Source organism: Entelurus aequoreus, linkage group LG22 (assembly GCF_033978785.1).
Source record: "Entelurus aequoreus isolate RoL-2023_Sb linkage group LG22, RoL_Eaeq_v1.1, whole genome shotgun sequence".
NCBI lineage: Eukaryota > Metazoa > Chordata > Actinopteri > Syngnathiformes > Syngnathidae > Entelurus > Entelurus aequoreus.
Window position 1 is genome coordinate 31,695,655 of NC_084752.1, and position 16,417 is coordinate 31,712,071.

The 16,417-nt window shown below is 41.3% G+C and overlaps 1 protein-coding gene across 1 annotated transcript in view; it reads right to left on the minus strand.

Annotated features, from left to right (window-relative positions):
• LOC133639914 (oocyte zinc finger protein XlCOF28-like) overlaps positions 1–16,235 on the minus strand; it is a 23,427-nt gene extending 7,192 nt beyond the window's left edge. The window contains exons 1-6 of the mRNA XM_062033602.1: positions 15,924–16,235; positions 14,750–14,913; positions 9,040–9,965; positions 6,200–6,386; positions 6,035–6,118; positions 4,569–5,044 (exon numbers count right to left, since the gene is read on the minus strand). Of these exons, the coding sequence (XP_061889586.1) occupies positions 4,569–5,044; positions 6,035–6,118; positions 6,200–6,386; positions 9,040–9,965; positions 14,750–14,885 (1,809 nt within the window). The 5' untranslated portion in view covers positions 14,886–14,913; positions 15,924–16,235. The remainder of the gene's footprint in view (positions 1–4,568; positions 5,045–6,034; positions 6,119–6,199; positions 6,387–9,039; positions 9,966–14,749; positions 14,914–15,923) is intronic.
• Positions 16,236–16,417: the final 182 nt, after the last annotated feature.

The following is a 16,417-nucleotide window of genomic DNA, read 5'->3' on the forward strand; positions in this document are numbered from 1 at the left end:
GTGTTCAATTAATAGTTTTCATAGAACACCGACAGAGACATTAGCCATGTGTACATGGACACAATTTATTTAATCTGATCATCATTTGGATTAGAATGTACATCAGGCCTGGACAATTATTTTGACTCAGGGGCCAAATTTACAGAAAAAAATGTGTCTGGGGGCCAGTATATCTATTTTTAGGAACACTAATACAAAACCTCACAATAATGTCTGATTGAATTCTAAAAAGATTATGACAGACCGCCCTAGAAACGCTCCCCACCCACACTGCTTGGTGCCTCGTCTGAGCTGCTGTGACTTAGATTACATTACCATAGTAACTAATTAGCTTACCATAGTAACTAATAGATTACCATTGTAACTAGTGCATAATGCAAAAGCGCGGATTCCGACCATTTAAATACTTTGTATCGTTCAAGACTTGCGGTCATTTAAAAACATCACTGCACATCATAATGGCAGCTAGTTTCCATCGTAAAGATCTAAAAAAATTATTTGGGAATGTCCGGCGGGCCAGATTGAAAAACTGAACGGACCACATTTGGCCCCCGTCCTTAATTTGTCCAGGTCTGGTGAACATGGACCCTGAAAAAATAATCAGTATACTTTACTTTGACATGCGCAGAACATAACATGAACGGAAAGGTCTGTTATTGTTTGTGCTATGGCGCTATCTTTTGGACGAGTTTGGTCACTACAGAATTTTTTCCCTTCTCTTCACTAGTTTTTTTTCTACCTCTCGTTTTGAAATGGAACTGTTGTGTGCCATTTATGATGCGATATGTATAAGTTGCCGCATGTCGTCATGTTACGACGTTATGTGTATGTGTTTTTGAGGCTAGCAGTTAGCATTTGGAGTAGCTCGCTAAGACGACAACTGAATCCTTTCTTTGATTGCATCGACACAAGACACTCCAGACCATACTTTTGTTTTTGGTAGTCTTGTTTTAAAGCAACAAACTCAACAGTATATAACGCTACTTCTGTCCATTTACAAACCCCGTTTCCATATGAGTTGGGAAATTGTGTTAGATGTAAATATAAACAGAATACAATGATTTGCAAATCATTTTCAACCCATATTCAGTTGAATATGCTACAAAGACAACATATTTGATGTTCAAACTGATAAACATATATTTTTTTGCAAATAATCATTAACTTTAGAATTTGATGCCAGCAACATGTGACAAAGAAGCTGGGAAAGGTGGCAATAAATACTGATAAAGTTGAGGAATGCTCAACAAACACTTATTTGGAACATCCCACAGGTGAACAGGCAAATTGGGAACAGGTGGGTGCCATGATTGGGTATAAAAGTAGACTCCATGAAATGCTCAGTCATTCACAAACAAGGATGGGGCGAAGGTCACCACTTTGTCAACAAATGCGTGAGCAAATTGTTGAACAGTTTAAGAAAAACCTTTCTCAACCAGCTATTGCAAGGAATTTAGGGATTTCTCCATCTACGGTCCGTAATATCATCAGAGGGTTCAGAGAATCTGGAGAAATCACTGCACGTAAGCAGCTAAGCCCGTGACCTTCGATCCCTCAGGCTGTACTGCATCAACAAGCGACATCGGTGTGTAAAGGATATCACCACATGGGCTCAGGAACACTTCAGAAACCCACTGTCAGTAACTACAGTTGGTCGCTACATCTGTAAGTGCAAGTTAAAACTCTCCTATGCAAGGCGAAAACCGTTTATCAACAACACCCAGAAACGCCGTCGGCTTCGCTGGGCCTGAGCTCATCTAAGACGGACTGATACAAAGTGGAAAAGTGTTCTGTGGTCTGACGAGTCCACATTTCAAATTGTTTTTGGAAACTGTGGACGTCGTTTCCTCCGGACCAAAGAGGAAAAGAAAACGTGTGTCCAGCTTTTGGGGGAGCAGGAGTCCGAACTGCTTTGGTACACCTGCCGATGACAGCCTTAAGTATTTTATTATAGGCGCAAAGTTGAAAAGCCAGCACCTGTGATGGTATGGGGGTGTATTAGTGCCCAAGACATGGGTAACTTACACATCTGTGAAGGCGCCATTAATGCTGGAAGGTACATACAGCTTTTGGAGCAACATATGTTGCCATCCAAGCAACGTTACCATGGACGCCCCTGCTTATTTCAGCAAGACAATGCCAAGCCACGTGTTACATCAACGTGGCTTCACAGTAAAAGAGTGCGGGTACTAGACTGGCCTGCCTGCAGTCCAGACCTGTCTCCCATTGAAAATGTGTGGCACATTATGAAGCCTAAAATACCACAACGGAGACCCCCGGACTGTTGAACAACTTAAGCTGTACATCAAGCAAGAATGGGATACAATTCCACCTGAGAAGCTTAAAAAATGTGTCTCCTCAGTTCCCAAACGTTTACAGAGTGTTGTTAAAAGGAAAGGCCATGAAACACAGAGGTGAACATGCCCTTTCCCAACTACTTTGGCACGTGTTGCAGCCATGAAATTCTAAGTTAATTATTATTTGCAAAAAAAAAAAAAAGTTTATGAGTTTGAACATCAAATATCTTGTCTTTGTAGTGCATTCAATTGAATATGGGTTGAAAAGGATTTGCAAATCATTGTATTCCGTTTATATTTACATCTAACACAATTTCCCAACTCATATGGAAATGGGGTTTGTATATACAGCTATATAGTATAGCTGACATCAAAGACATGCGCAGTAAGGATAATTCTAAACCGAATTTCGGAAAATGCGTTTTGATTAGATACAATCCGAATGAATATTGGCATAAACCACCCTTCTCGATCGGAATTTAATTTTGATCCGAACGTGTGTGATCGGGTAAAATTTTTTACATGAAGCGTTTTTATTGGGATTAAATGTGTCCATGTGCACATAGATAATGAAAAGGTGCGTTATCGTGTGTGCTATGGTGCCATCTTTTGGACGAGTTCGCTCACTGCAGGTGCTGCGGGTTGTTTTGTGCCTTGAACCGGAAGCATAACCGAAGTATAACCGTTCTGCTTGAAAATAAATCTTCATTCATCGCTCCGAGCAATGTTGGTAAGTTTTACAATACAACCAAAACAATTCACATATACTAAACCAGGATGTCCCAAACTACGGCCCGCGGGAAGTCCCAAGTTAAAAAAAAATAAAAAAATAAAAAAAAGGTTTTTGGTTTTTTTCTTAATTATTTTTTTTTTAAATCTGTCCTTTCTAATACATTTTCTACCGCTTCCAATTTCTATGAAGCTCATCTTGTATTTGAGATTGTTTGGGTTAGGCGAAATAAGTGCTCAACTTCAGCCTAAACCCTTTCGGTCTGCAACATTGTCAATTTATGAACGTACAACTGCTTGTTTATGTAAAACCGTTTGTTTATTTTGTTGACCACTGACCAAAGAAATAATAAACTAAAAAAAAAACTAAGATTGGTCATATCTAGTCTTGGATTTAGATGAGTCAGATCTAGTCTTAGACTTGGATTGGTCAGATCTTGTCTTAGACTTAGACTGGTCAGATCTGGTCTTAGAGTTGGATTGTTCTGATCTGATCTTAGATTTAGATAGGTCAGATCTAGTCTTAGACTTAGATTGTCAGATCTAGTCTTAGATTTACATTGGTCTGATCTAGTCTTAGACTTAAGACTGGTCAGATCTAGTCTTAGACTTAGATTGGTCTGATCTACACCCAAATATTTATACTTCAAAAACCAGGAGGGTATGCCTAGGCAAGGATGGTTTTGCCCCATCGTAGATAGAAAAACAACTGTTGAAACGCAAAAATGCATTTTTCCCCATTGGTATAGTGACATCATCGCGCCGCAGTGTCGGGCGCACTCTTTTATTCGATTAGTGCACAAGGGATATACAGTATATATATATATATATATATATATATATATATATATATATACTGTATATATACACGCATATACAGTTGGCCCCCGGGCAAATTTTTTTAACCCAATGCGACCCCCCGAGTCAAAAAGTTTGGGGACCTCGTACTAAACCGTCAACATGTGTGATGCCTTTAGGAGTGTTTCCGTGCAAATGTGTACGCGCAACTGTTACGGTAGTCGTTTTTGGCTCTCAGGAAGTCTGCCATTATTAGTAGTATTTGTATTTTGTTGTTGATGGAAATAGCGAATGTTGTAATGCGTCTGTGAAATTAAAATGAGCAAAATACGTCAATATTACATGTTATTATGAATGTCTCTGTTACTACATTACATGCATACTTAGAGCTTGTATATAAAACGTTAAAGGAGCTTTTTGGATGTTTTTAGTTCATAGAGCGACTTCCATTGGCTCCACTGTTGGGTTGTGAATGATCGGCAAATTCCGCCCAAAAAGTGCAGCTCCCCTTTAAAAAGATAAGTAAAGTGTGGTTTATATAAATATGTCATCTTCATTTTTAACTGTGATATTCATATTTATGGGGGAGCTATGGTCTGATAAGTCGTCCACGCTGAAGCCCGACTCCTCCTCTACGTGCTTCAGCCCGTGTTTACGCTTGTGAAGCCTGAGGCTCTGAGAGCGACTGAAGCCCCGCCCACACACGTCACAGCTGTATGGCCTCTCGCCCGTATGAAGCCTCACGTGATTCTTGAGGCTGGAGGCCCGCGTGAACGTCTTGTCGCAGTCGGGGCAGTTGAGCTTTTCCCCGAAGTGCGTCTTCTCGTGTTCCCTCAGACGTCCTGACTGGTTGAAGCTGCGGTCGCACAGGGAGCAGTGGTAGGGCTTCTCCCCCGTGTGCGTCAGACGGTGTCGGTTCATGGCGCCCGAGTGGGCGAAGCACTTGCCGCACTCCGGACAGGAAAAGGGCTTCTCCCCTGTGTGGACCTTCTGGTGGCCTTTGAGCTGACCTTTCTGGGTGAACTGCTTGCCGCACAGAGCGCATTGATAGGGTTTCTCACCCGAGTGGATGCGCATGTGGATTTGCAGCGCTGACATCTTGTGGCAGTCTCTCCCACAGAGGCCGCAGCAGAAAGCACTTCTAGACTTCTTGTTGTTACGCTGATCCTTCGCTGGTGATGTTGGAGACATGACCACCTGGTCAGAAAGTTTCGGGGGAGCTGCAGAAACGTGATAGAAGGGATTGAAGAGGCGTGAAACGATTAACGAAGACCACGATTAACGTGCTAGTTTTTAACTAGCGGTTTTCATGCCATTTGTCAGCTGGCGATTAGCGCGTCAGTTGTCGGCTAGCAATTAACATGCTAGTTCATCAGATAGCGATTAATGTGCTAGTTATCAGTGATTAACACGCCAGTGGTCAGCTTGAGATTAGCGTGCCAGTTGTCGGCTAGCTAGTAGGGCGCCAGTTGTCGGCTAGTGAATGATGTAACAATTGTAAGTTAGCGCTTAATGTAGCATTTGACAGCTAGCGATTAGCACACTAATTGTCAGCTACTGATTAGTGTGCCAGTTGTCAGCTACCGATTAGTGGGGCAGTTGTCAGCTAGTAATTAGTGCGCCAGTTGTCAGCTACCAATTAGTGTGCCAGGTGTCAGCTAGCGATTAATGCACCAGTTGTCAGCTAGCGATTAGTGTGCCAGTTGTCAGCTAGCGATTAATGCACCAGTTGTCAGCTAGCGATTAGTGTGCCAGTTGTCAGCTAGCAATTAATGCACCAGTTGTCAGCTAGCAATTTGTGTGCCAGTTGTCAGCTAGCGATTAATGCACCAGTTGTCAGCTAGGGATTAGTGGGGCAGTTGTCAGCTACCGACTAGTGTGCCACTTGTCAGCTAGTAATTAGTGCGCCAGTTGTCAGCTACCAATTAGCGTGCCAGGCGTCAGCTAGCGATTAAGGCACCAGTTGTCAGCTAACGATTTGCGTGCTAGTTGTCAGCTAGCGATCAGCACGTCAGTTGTCAGCTAGCGATTAGCAGCGCTATACTCTTTTATTTGAATAGCACTGTAAAATAACAAGGTACCTTTAGGACCAGTTTATTTAAAACACCATTTTATACAGGATATATATCACGTTTTTCTACATAATGTTGTGGTGTTTAGACGCAGCTTGTAAATAATAATAGAAGGAAATATGCAAAACAGATGCTTACTCTTGACCAGATCCTCTACTTCCTCCTTTTTCACTGCAGCTACACTATTTGTCTCAGCGGAACACTCCGTGGCCAAAGTTTCATCTAAATGTTGGAGAAAGACAACAAATGTGAGTCCAGAACATCATTTGGAGATGTAAACATGCCATGTCTGCATGTACGTACCACACAGAGGCTCCTCCTCCTCCTCCTCTTTCACGACGACATTCATGAGCGGACTGAAGGGCTCCTGCTCCGCCTCTTCCGAGTCATTTCCGTCTTGGGCTGCTCGGTCACAGTTGACGTCCTCAGAAGACGACGAGGATGACGAGGCGGAGGTCTCCACGCTGGCCGTAGCTTGATTGGCAGACAGCTAAAAACACAGGTGTGATTCACTCAGTGTGTGGAAGTCATTGATAACAATCTGATACTTATGATTGATACTTATCATTGCAAATATTCAAAGACCACTGCTATCCATTTGTGCTGTAATTTTGTTTTGCTTGTGCCGTTACGGTTTTTAAGTTATACTAAAATACATTTTCTGACTAGTGACGTCATCCAGCTCCCCGAACATGTAACATTCGTTTGTGCTACAATTCTTTTTTTGTCCAATCGTTATAGTTTTTATGTTAATGTCTTATAGTCTTTATGGTATTAACGTTTTATAGTTTTGATGGTATTAACATTTTATTATTCATAACCAGCCTCATAATATAAATAATTATAATACTAAGACAAAACTATTTTGCAGCACAAACACTGCAGAAACAAAAGGGACAAGTTTGGGGAGATTTTGACAAGGCTGGGGGGGCTGGTTATGTATGTTAATAATATAAAAACTATAATAGACAAAATACATTTTGCAGCGAAAAAACAAGTGGGACAAGATGCAAAGGGCTGGTTATGAATAATAACATAAAAACTATAATAGTAAAAATGTACTGCACACACGTAGCACAAACAAATGGGACAAGTTCAAGGAGATTTTAACATGGTTGGGGGGCTAGTTATGAATAATAACACGTTAACATAAAAACTACAATAGACAAAATACATTGTGCAGCACAAACAAATGGGACAAGATGCAATGGGCTGGTTATGAATCACACAATGTTAGTAACAAAAGAATTATAATTGTTAGACCAAAAAAATGCAGCACAAACAAATGGGAATAGTTTAGGGAGCTTTTGACATGATTGGGGGTCTGGTTATGAATAATAACGTGTTAATATCATAAAATGTATAAAACATGAACATAAAAACTATAATAGTTTAAAAACAAATTGCGGCACAAAAGTAGCACAAATGAATGGTACAAGTTTGAGGGGCTGTATGATGTCACTATTTACAAAATGTATTTAAAAATAACTTAAAAACTGTAACAGTACAAACTAATTGTTTTACAGGACAAACCAGCACAAAAGTAGCACAAACAAATGGCAGTGGTATTTTCATTTTATTCATTTGCAATTATAAGGGGGGCCATACAGGTTAATCCTGTGATTCAGGCACCACTTAACTGACCACAGAACTTTCCTCCAGAAGGTCTTATCTTTGTCCATGTGATGTCAGAGGATTTTTTGTTAAGTACATAACTCCACATGTGTTCATGTGACATCGCATGCACAAAGATAAGACCTTCTGGAGGAAAGTTCTGTGGTCAGATGAAACAAAAATTGAGCTGTTTGGCCACAATACCCAGCAATATGTTTGGAAGAGAAAAGGTGAGGACTTTAATCCCAGGAACACCAACCCTACCATCAAGCATGGTGGTGGTAGTATTATGCTCTGGGCCTGTTTTGCTGCCAATGGAACTGGTGCTTTACAGAGAGAAAATGGGACAATGAAAAAGAAGGATTAACTCCAAATTCTTCAGGACAACCTAAGGTTGAGTTTTGGGCCCAGTTGGGTGTTCCAACAGGACAATGACCCTAAACACATGTCAAAAGTGGTAAAAGAATGGCTAAATCAGGCTACAATTAAGGTTTTAGAATGGCCTTCCCAAAGTCCTGACTTAAACGTGTGGACAATGCTAAAGAAACAAGTCCATGTGAGAAAACCAACACATTTTGCTGTACTGCACCAATTTAGTCAAGAGGAGTGGTCACAAATTCAACCAGAGGCTTGTGGATGGCTACCAAAAGCGCCTTACTGCAGTGAAACTTGCCAAGGGACATGTAACCAAATATTAACATTGCTGTATGTATACTTTTGACCCAGCAGATTTGGTCACATTTTCAGTAGACCCATAATAAAGTAATAAAAGAACCAAACTTCATGAATGTTTTTGTGACCACAAGTATGTGCTCCAATCACTCTATCACAAACAAATAAGAGTTGTAGAAATTATTGGAAACTTAAGATAGCCATGACATTATGTTCTTTACAAGTATATGTAATTTTTTTTACCACGACTGTACGTTAGTTAGTATTATAGCATGTTAATAGGTACACACCTCAGTGTCATATACTGTATTTAGGTATTTCACTAATGCTGAAAGCATGCGATTGTTAGCATGTTAGCATAGTACTGTTGACATACTAACTTTTTTAGCGCATTTTGCTCATATTTTCTGTTACTTGACGCTATCTAGCCAGTGCCCTTACTAAAATTGTATTTACTAGTTCTTCGAAAAAATCTATATATTGTACTGGATTTGAAGGTGAAAACTACCAAGTTGGCCCCGCCACCTTTAATTTGTCAGTCTGCGGCCCTCAGTGGAAAAGGTTTGGGCACCCCTTTTCTTGTCCATTTGCTAGTCTGCATGTGCATAAAAAAACAGCTAGCAAATAAAAGGCTCGCAACTATGAATTGGTTCTAATCATTCACATAAAAGAGCCGTTCAAAAGACTCGAGTCATTCGCAAATGTCCCATCTCCAAAAAAATTGGTTTTAGATTGTCTTATATTCGGGTCAATAGAGTACGATTTACTAGTCTCACGTCATGGAGGATAGACAATCAAATTCCTTCCTACTTAACACAGTGAGAAACAGGTTGAACATTTTAGTGCTGTGTCAACACCTCAGGGCTGATGTCAGTCGCTTCCCTCTGTGACGATTTGCCGGCGGCAGTTTGAACCAATCCATTCTTGCTTTGCGTGCAGGACTTTTTATGGTTCCTGAGGGTTCCAGCCAGCGAAAAGTGTCTGCCACAATCCGCGCAGGTATACGGCTTTTCCCCCGTGTGGATCCTGGTGTGTCTCCGCAGCTCCCCGGGCGCCACAAAGGACTTGTCGCACTGCGTGCAGCTGTACGGTTTCTCCCCTCTGTGCGTCCGCATGTGAGTGGTCAGCGTCCACTGCTGCGCAAAGGTCTTTCCGCAGTCCGAGCAGTGGTAGGGCGTGATTCCCGTGTGCAGGCGCTCGTGTCTCACCAGCGTGCCAGACAACGCAAACCTCTTGTCGCAGAAGTTGCACTGATACGGCCTCTCCCCGGTGTGAGTCCTCTGGTGGTCCCTCAGCTCGGCAGCCGAGTTGCAGCTCTTATCGCAGTCCGAGCACGGGAACTTCTTCCTGGTGAAGCCGGCGACCACCTCGGAGTGCATGGCGTCCAGGTGCGTCTTGAGGTGCCAGTGGCGAGAGAAGCTCTTCAGACAGATGGAACAGTGGTACGGTCTCTCGCCGGTGTGAGTCCTCCTGTGGAGCCTAAGTTCACCCTGGCTGGCGAACCGCTTCTCGCAAAAAGTGCATGGGAAGGGTTTCTCTCCCGTGTGAATCCTCTGGTGGATCATAAGCAGACCCTTTTCGGGAAATCTCTTGTCGCACACGGAGCATGGAAAAGGCCTTTCTCCAGAGTGAGTGCGCAGGTGACGCTGGAGTTTGGAAGCGTAAGGAAAGACTTTACCGCACACAGTGCAGCGATGGAAGGAGGGGGGCTTTTCATTCTCGCTCTGATCGAATGCGATGGAGAGTGTTTCTGCCGCTCCACCTCCTGGAGTGACTCTCTCTCCTAGGTCAACAGAAAGACATGTTACTGGAGAAAACACATGCAGTGCATTGGGAAAGTATTCATTTTTTCTAAATGTTCTTATGTTACAGCCTCATTTCAAAATTCCTTGAATCCTTAAAATTGTACAGACAATACCCCATAATGACAGTGTAAAAAGTTGTTTTTCTTTTAATTTGCAAATTTATTAAAAAATAAATATGCAGCAATGTACAGAAACATCCTGGATGACACCAACGCTTCCCATCCAACCTGATGGAGATTGAGAGGTGCTTCAAAACTGCCCAAAGATAGGTGTGACAATTCAAAAAGGACTTGAGGCTGTAGTTGCTGCCAAACGTGCATCAACAAAGTATTTAGCAAAGGCCGTCAATACTTATGTGATTTTTTAGTTTTTTTTATAATAAATTTGTAAAAAAAAAAAAAAAAATACTTTTCACATTGTCATTATGGGGGTTTGATTGTAGAGTTTTGAGGAGAAATTTATTTATTCCATTTTGGAATAAGGCTGTATCATAACAAAATGTGGAAAAAGTGAAGCAAAAGGTGATGGTGTGCTAAATCCACACTATACATTTTTTAAAATATATTCTCAATTAAAATGATAAAAACTTTTATGGTGATTTTATTGTTATTAAGATGTTATTTGCCTTCTTGTAATTGTATTCATCTGTTAAGCACTTTGACTTGCTTGTGTATGAATTGTGCTCTATAAATACTCTTGCCTTGCTTTTGGGCTGTTATCATTAACAAATGCAATTAATTTAAAAAATGCTGCATTAAAACAGAATAATCACATAATTTATTTTGATCGGTTGTTGTACCGTCAGCGATCAGGTCAATGCATAAGACATTCTGACAATTAAATTTGCATATCGGGTCAAAATATTGTTGTCTAATTTTTAAGTTAAGTTAAATTATGCAACAAATAATTAATTGTGATTAATCAAAATTCAGATGTGAGATGGTCGTCTTAGTTATGGTCAACTACCTATTTTCCCATGACTAAAAAAGGACGATAATGAATCAAAACAAAGAAGAAATTAATTCACAATTTAGTCAACAATAAAAAACGAGATGAAAATATTGACACAGACGAAATCCATCCATCCATCCATCCTCTTCCGCTTATCCGAGGTCGCGGTGGCAGCAGCCTAAGCAGGGAAGCCCAGACTTCCCTCTCCCCAGCCATTTCGTCCAGCTCCTCCCGGGGGATCCCGATGCGTTCCCAGGCCATCCGGGAGACATAGTCTTCCCAACGTGTCCTGGGTCTTCCCCGTGGCCTCCTACCGGTCGGACGTGCCTGAAACACCTCCCTAGGGAGGCGTTCGGGTGGCATCCTGACCAGATGCCCGAACCATCTCATTTGGCTCCTCTCGATGTGGAGGAGCAGCTGCTTTACTCTGATTTCCTCCCGGATGACAGAGCTTCTCACCCTATCTCTAAGGGAGAGCCCCGCCACCCGGCGGAGGAAGCTCATTTCGGCCGCTTGTACCCGTGATCTTGTCCTTTCGGTCATAACTCAAAGCTCATGACCATAGGTGAGGATGGGAACGTAGATCGACCGGTAAATTGAGAGCTTTGCCTTCCGGCTCAGCTCCTTCTTCACCACAACGGATCGATACAGCGTCCGCATTACTGAAGACGCCGCACCGATCCGCCTGTCGACCTCACGATCCACTCTTCCCTCGCTTGTGAACAAGACTCCGAGGTACTTGAACTCCTCCACTTGGGGCAAGATCTCCTCCCTAACCCGGAGATGGCACTCCACCCTTTTCCGGGCGAGAACCATGGACTCAGACTTCCAATCATATTTAATTTCGTCTTTAGGCGGGTGGGACAAGTTAGGAATATACACAATCATATTTGCATGTGATTGTATATATAACTCACAGTAATGTTACTGTGAAATGTACTTATTGATATATCCATGGAAAGCAGGTCTTGTTGTGAATTTTGTTTCTGAGATGCTCTGCAATAACCTTCATAAAAGTGGCTTCAGGACAACTTCAAAGATGCGTTATATTTGATACTTTTTAAATTTAGCCGACAAAATTTACTGGGATTTCAGTCGACTAAAATGTTAATGCAGCACAAAGTAACTTTTCAACCTTGATAAAATATTTTCATAACTTTTGGGATGATAAATAGACTTACAACTAGTTGAATGACACCTCTGTCATGGCCTGAGGGGGTCTGTATTGCTCTTGCTAGCACTTAAAAAATACAAATGTGCTGACTTGCTTTATGGCATACGTCACGCCCCCCTTTCCCCATTTGTTACAAAGACAGAAGTCGATGCGAACGCGTCCGTGCAATTATTGCTATCATGGCAAAAGTTGAAAAACAACAACAACAAAAAAAAACTTTTGTCTGAGAAGACAAAAAAAAATAGAAGAAGCATCAACAATGGACTGGCTTTCACTCGCTGGCGTGAGCTCAAAGACGAGGAGGGACTTTCGACCGATGTTGCCTTGGCTCTGTTTCTGCTTTACTTGTAAGTACCTGTCGCCCAGGGCGAGGGTCCCCACATCTGCGGTCTCCTCCAAGGTTTCTCATTGTTATCCCATTGGGTTAAATTTTTCTTGCCCTGATGTGGGATCTGAGCCGAGGATGTCGTTATGGCTTGTGCAGCCCTTTGAGACACTCGTGATTTAGGGCTATATAAGTAAACATTGATTGATTGATACCTTTCGTTGCTCAGATCAAAATGATAATGCTAATGTTAGCGATCGGAAAATTGCGTAGTAGCAATAAATAGCCACCAGCAAAGCTGTATACAAAGAGGGCATGAGCAGACTCTTTTTCCTGAGAAAGCTAAGGTCCTTTAATGTGTGCAGAAAGCTGTTGGAGATCTTTTTTCAGTCTGTTGTGGCCAGTGCCCTGTACTTTCCTGTGGTTTGTCGGGGGAGCAGCACCAGCAAAAGGGACTTAAACCGGATTGACAAACTGATCCGGAAAGCCGGCCAAACTATTAGCACGCAGTTGGAGGCGTTTGTGTCAGTGAGGGACAGGAGGACACTGGACAAACTGCTCGCCATCATGGACAATCCTGCCCACCCACTCCACCGGACAATTGAAGGACAGCGGAGTTCATACTTCAACAGGCTCTTTCAGCTTTGTTCCCACAGTGTGCGATTCAAGAACTCCTTCATTCCGCACTCCATCCAGCTGTATAATCACTAACCATACAGCAATATATGATATCTGTCTATTACCTGACCGCTTCTACGTATGTTAGCTACCTCTCTTTGTTTAATAATGTATATTTTCTGCTGGATCTACTCTCTATTTTATGCTGCCCTTTTTTTTCCCTGCAGCTGTTACATATACTGTAATATTGTACATGGTAATTGGGATTTGTTATATATTGTATATATTATATAAAAATATAACATAAAAATATAATATATCAGTATATATTATATACTGTATATATAATATGTGAATATTACATATGTTATATTCTATATTGCTACTATGGTACATTTTTAGTCTACTTTATACCTTTTGTTTTCGCCCTCTTTTTGTGCCTTTGTGTGCATTATCCTTTCCATCCTTACCCTTTAAATCCTTTGTAACTGAGCAACTGTGTGGAACAATTTCCCTTGTGGATCAATAAAGTTTGTCTAAGTCTAAGTTCACAGTTCCACACTGACATGACCAGACAGGCAACAAATGTAAAAGTACTGTATAAAAGAAAAAAACAATGTAATGACTGCAAACAGCAAATATAAAGTTTGAGTAAAATACGTAGCTTCCTACTGTGGAAAGATCAGTCATACTGAATCATTGCGGTATTATCGTGTCAGTTTGTATGTACGTGGCAGTAGTTTCTGTTGATTTACAACGCTTTGCGCTGTTCCTCATGGGAAATGTGGTCTTCAGGCAAAACACTACCGCTTTGGTCCACTGGCGCCGCCAAAATCAACCAAAACTGTGAAAGTACTAAAGTGGGTCTTTAAGTAATTTAGTTGTCTAAAACTAGACTAAAAATAAATCAGTTTGGATGACTAAAACACATTTTCGTCCAAAGTAAACTAAAAACTGCTGTCAAAATTAACACTGTAGATTAATCCGATTTTTGTTTAAATTTGATTTTGACAGCACTATGATAATACACTTTTACTCACATGTCTCTATTTTGTTTGAGGTCTTTTTACACTTGTGTGCCAAGTAGGAATGTTAAAAATTAAACGTGTGAGGCTCATTTGCAATCCAATAAACCTTCATATTATGTACACTTTTGAGTATTTTATTCTTTTTTAACCTTTTTATTACAGGTGCTTAACTTATTTTTAAAGTTAAAGTACCCATGATTGTCACACACACACACTATGTGTGGCGAAATTATTCTCTGCATTTGACCCATCACCCTTGATCACCCCCTGGGAGGTGAGGGGAGCAGTGAGCAGCAGCGGGGGCCACGTCCGGGAATCATTTTTGGTGATTTAACCCCCAATTCCAACCCTTGATGCTGAGTGTCAAGCAGGGAGGTAATGGGTCCCATTTTTATTTTATGCTTGTATGACGGTTAATAATGAAAAATCTAAACTAAAAAATTAAGAATATGACTTACAACTATTTTACACAATTAATTGTGACAGTTTGACTCTGTAAAAAATGTCCAATCGGGGACATTTTGGATTTCTTTGGTGTGATGATCATTTGTCGTAATATCAAAAACACTGAATATGAATCTAAATCCTTACTGTGTAATAATTCAGACCCATCAGAATTGAAAGTAACAATGAAGCATTGACTCCACAAACTGTCGTTGGACTCACTGAGATCTGACAAATCCACTTCTTCTCCATCAGAGTTGATGAGGGGGCCGATATCTTGCTGCTGGTTTTCCTCCTCTTCCTCCTCCTCTGTCATCGTCACAGATGGTCCAAAATGCTCTGGGCTTTCAGAGCCCATCTCTGCGGAGGAGGCAACAGTAGGCCCGCTGTCAAAAAGAGAAAGGTGCATAATTAATAATAATAACTGCTCAAATTAATACAGTGCATCCAGAAAGTATTCACAGCACTTCAGTTTTTTGTTATGTTACTGCCTTATTCCAAAATTGAATACATTCAATGTTTTCCTCAAACTTGTAGAGACAATACCCCATAATGACAATGTGATGTTTTTTTTAATTTTGGTAAATTTATCAATAAAAAAAACCCCAAAAAATCCCATTGTCTTCACAGTTTTTGCTCAATTTGTTTATAAGGTAATGACTGGGGACCAGTCCAAGGTGTACCACAATGCTTCCTGCTCACTCGCTTACCATTGATGTGGGTATGGGATTATTATTATTTGTCTTAGAGGCAATTTAGTGTTATTCCACCAGTCAGCTTTTGTGCAGCTTGGCTGCCAGTTGGTGTGCCAGTGCCTCCCTGCTGTCTGGAAGTCATCCATTGTGGAGCTCAAGGACACACCAACAGGGATGCTTTGTTCTGAAGGGGGTGTGAACCTGGCCGGGTCTTCACATAACGCTGTCTCCAAGGGGATAGGAGGGTTGACATTATTATAGGTGCAACATAGACTAATCAGGTGCAACATGTTGTTATGCATCCTTGCTCAGTGGGTTGGCTGTAAGGACAGTTTCCTCTGAGACCTGCTAGCTTAGTAGCATTAGCTAATAGTCATCCCACATTTGCCTTGGACCAAAGATGTCCTAACAAGACTTTCTATAAACCCTCTTTCACTACTGACGTCATGGTTTATATGACGCTAATATAATACGAAGACATGTTGTTTTTAGCCAGCTAGCTATAGCCACTGGTCGGCGTTCACAATGAGCAATTAGCGGTACGATTAGCCAAACCCAGACGACACACGCTGATCAAGTAAATGTTCTTCTCGAATAACCACACAATCACAACATTGGCACACATTAAGCTGTCATAACTGAGAAGAAAGATGGCAGGTTAGCCTAGCTTAGCTTACAAAACAGACAATAGAGGCACCAACCTGAGCGTTTAAAGGTCTCCCTCCAGGTTAGGAAAAAAGGTAGTCGCCAGCGAAAAATGTTTAACTACAAATACCGGGCAATTTTAATACTTTCCTCTCATTTTCACGCCAAGTGAGAGGAAAACGCGTGTCCAATTGTGGACATGTATTATCAATTGGCATCATTTAACTTCTAGCTGTTGTTGCTTGACCCCCAAAGGCAACATGCGAACTTCCGGTTGGGTTTGTTCGATACCAAAATAAAAGCCGTGATAATGTTTTATTTATATTTTGGTGATGGCGTGTAAATCTTTTAAGCAATTGTTGCTGCCTTTAAACCAGTGCTTCTCATTTATTTTGTGTTCCTCCACTCCGGTTGGAAGATTCACCCTCCCGCCCCACGCTCTTTTGCGACCATAAATAGGATCAATTGTCAGTAACATTGTTGTAAGCACACCTCTGCAAAACATTGTATCCTCATTGACATTAAATTAAAAAACAACAACTTAGATCAA